General features: G+C 38.5%; 1 protein-coding gene across 1 annotated transcript in view; it reads right to left on the minus strand.

Moving 5' to 3' along the window:
• The window catches only part of LOC116695360 (acidic leucine-rich nuclear phosphoprotein 32 family member B), a 26,636-nt gene extending 24,172 nt beyond the window's left edge, over window positions 1-2,464 (minus strand). The window contains exon 1 of the mRNA XM_032525578.1: window positions 2,290-2,464. Coding sequence (XP_032381469.1) covers window positions 2,290-2,345 — 56 coding nt within the window. The 5' untranslated portion in view covers window positions 2,346-2,464. The remainder of the gene's footprint in view (window positions 1-2,289) is intronic.
• Between the last annotated feature and the right edge of the window lie 748 nt (window positions 2,465-3,212).

Consider the following 3,212-nt stretch of genomic DNA (forward strand, 5'->3'; position numbering starts at 1 on the left):
ACTTTTTGCACATTGTTGTTTTCTTGTTTGTTGGTGTTTTTTACTGTAGAAAAATGCTGCTGTAACAAGGGAGTTTCCCTGTTGTGGGATGAATAAAGTATTTAATCTAATTTAATATTTCATTACATTTGGTTTATAATCAATTTTATAGCATTGAGGGAAATGATTAAAAAAAAAAAAACGCTACAAAAAAAGTGGGAAAATCTCCAAAATGTGGTAAAATATCAACAGAAACGTCAAAAAAAGCGCAGAAAAATTGGATAAAAACACTGTAAAACGTGACAAACCGTCAGGAAAGCGACAATAGTGTCGAAAAAAAAGACAAATAAATGCTTTAATTTTAAAATCCATACCCGGAAAAACCAATTAAATGTCAATGGGAAGACAACACAACTTTATACACGTTGTTGTTTCTTGTTTGTTGGTGTTTTTTACTGTAGAATAATGCTGCTGTGACAAGGGAGTTTCCCCATTATGGGATGAATATAGTATTATCTAATATAATATTTCATTACAATCCATGTTATTGTATTTGGGGGGAAATTATTGATTTTTTTTAATTAAAAAGCTGCAAAAAAAGTTGGGGAAAATGTCCGAAAAACTCCAAAATGTTGGGAAAAAAACAGCAGAAACGTCAAAAAAGCGCAGAAAAATACTGTAAAACGTGACAAAACGTCCGGAAAGCGACAATAGTGTCGAAAAAACAAGACAAATAAATGCTTTAATTTTAAAATTCATTCCCGGAAAAACCAATTGAACGTCAATGGGAAGACAACACAACTTTATCACTATTATAAAAGCAGACATTTTATATTATAATGTTGGCTAAATAAGCTCTCGTGCTAAAGTTAGCTCTCCAAAACTCTCCCCCCGCGTGCCTGTTGTTCCGCCCGCTGCACCCACGCGAGCCCCACGTGAAAAACAACACGTTTCCACCGGTTTTTGGGGAGTAATGGAGGCGGAAAAAAAAAAAAGCACAACAAGCTCACCGAGGACCGACTGTATTTACGCGCCCTTATGCTGCATTCACGTGCAGGAATAAAAATCTGAAATATGAGTTCTCGCATGGGAAATACCACGTGAACGCCCCCCTTTAAAACCAAAATTTTGCACTTTCGTTCTTGCTGAACGTGCAGAGTTGGCTTCACATTAAGCAGCGACATGGAGGACGAAATTAAATGTTGGGTTGATGTTAAGAACCGTTTTAATTATTCACGTGTTGTCGGTTTTTCTCCTAGTTTGTTGCGGTGTGTGTGTGTGTGGGGGGGGTCAACGTTAACTTCGTTCTCCCTCGACAAAATGTTACGTAATATCTGTGTCTGTAACGTTAGGAAATAATACGCAAATAAATAGTAAATAAATAACAATTAGCTCAAAGACAAAACTAGCTAAAATAGTCCAGCTACAATCATGAAATCTGCTTTTTTGCCCATGTGTGGCGTTAACTTGTAATGTGGTATCAGGCTGTTGACGCCACGGCAGCAATTAGTTAGAAAAAAAGCTATTTATTAGCATTTATTCGGATAAAATGTCCGTTAAAGCGACATTTTAGTAACTGGAACAGAAACATCTGGGACGAAATCTTTGATATAAAACGTTAAAATGGGAATAAATACTAATAAAAGCCGTTGTTTAAACGCTCGGAGCATTAAAAGACAACACCACTCACTCATAGCGTCGATTGTATTCCCAAAATTACGAGTTTAAAGCTCATTAACGCACCGAAATCGTAAAGAAAACCCCCCCGCTTCCTAACTCGTGGAGTCGGACCGTCCGAGGAGCACGTGAACGCAGCACCGGTAGCGCCGCCGTTGGGGCTCCGACTAATCTCTGGAGCGGCGACAATATCAACAACGTCAACGTGAGTTTCTTTTTTTAAAGAAACGTGCCGCCCGCGCGCCGTTAAACTAAACTCACACACGTTAGGCAGTTGTTAAACCACTAAGGGAAGATTTTACCCGCGTGAAAGTGCACGAGCCGATGACGCATTTCCTGATTTACACGAGTATAAAAAGACGTATCGTGACGAGACATTTTACCTTCAGCCGTTGGCGTGGTTACCGACTGATTTCACGAACTATTCACGCCAACGGCTGTTTGAACGACAAGGAGCGAAGTCTCGCGTGTGTTTTAGTTGCGTTTCCACGCACGAAACGCACATTTAAAGCATCGTACAACTTCGAAATAACGCAGGCAGTCTGCCATGTGCTCGCCATCATCGCATCTTCTCCGGTCGGTTAAGTTTGCGCCGTTAAAACCGACAAAACGGCGACGTAATCCGGGTAACTTACTTCCGTCGGCGACCGGTGCCTCAGCTCCAGGGAAACCCGCTTCTTCATGTCCATTTTCTTCGGGTTTTAGCCTGAGTTCGTGTCTCTGCGATGCGACAAACTTGTTTCTCCTCGACTCCTCTCTCTTCAGTATCAACACGCGGAACCTGCGTGAAGCTAGCTAGAGTGAAAACGTAAACGGTTTCCGGTTGGGACTTCAAAATAAAACTCGTGAGCTCAGCGGAAATGTGTAAAAACTCGCTGTTTTTTTCCCGATTGTGATGGGGAAAAAAACATCTAATTTATTGTATTTTAAAACACTCAAAGACACTCAAAAATAACGAGGAACTCTCTCAAAATAAAAAAATATCGAGACACTCAAAAACAACGAGGAACTTTCGTAAAATAATGCCACGTTTTCCCCAAATAATGTGCTAATTTCGAGATATCAACCCATTAGTTTTGAGTTACTAAATTATAAATTTGAGAAAGTCCTTACAACGACTTTTACAAGATCTTTTTAACTATTTATTTATCATATTGGCGGAAAATATAACTTAGTTACACACATCTGATAACGAGTAACACAGATTTAATTCGTAATGAGCAACTTTAAAACAATAATGAAGAACTTTCTCAAAACGATGACACACTTTTCTCAAAATAACGAGCATATTTGGAGCTATCTTCATTATTTTGAGATACTAAAGTGTATTTTTATTTCTCAAAATAAGGTCCTTTACATTAAAAGATCTTTTTATTATCACATTGGCGGAATAATTGGCTTACAAACGTCTGAAAATTGGGCATCTTATTAATATTACAACATATTTGCAGCTGTACTTTAACGCCTGGAAGATAATGGCAACAGAATAGTAGAAAAAATGTCTATTCGGAGGTTTCACTTTATTCTTTTATTTTGAAGGCGAACTGTTTCACTTC

The sequence above is a fragment of the Etheostoma spectabile genome, chromosome 9 (genome assembly GCF_008692095.1).
Source record: "Etheostoma spectabile isolate EspeVRDwgs_2016 chromosome 9, UIUC_Espe_1.0, whole genome shotgun sequence".
NCBI classification, from domain to species: Eukaryota; Metazoa; Chordata; class Actinopteri; order Perciformes; family Percidae; genus Etheostoma; species Etheostoma spectabile.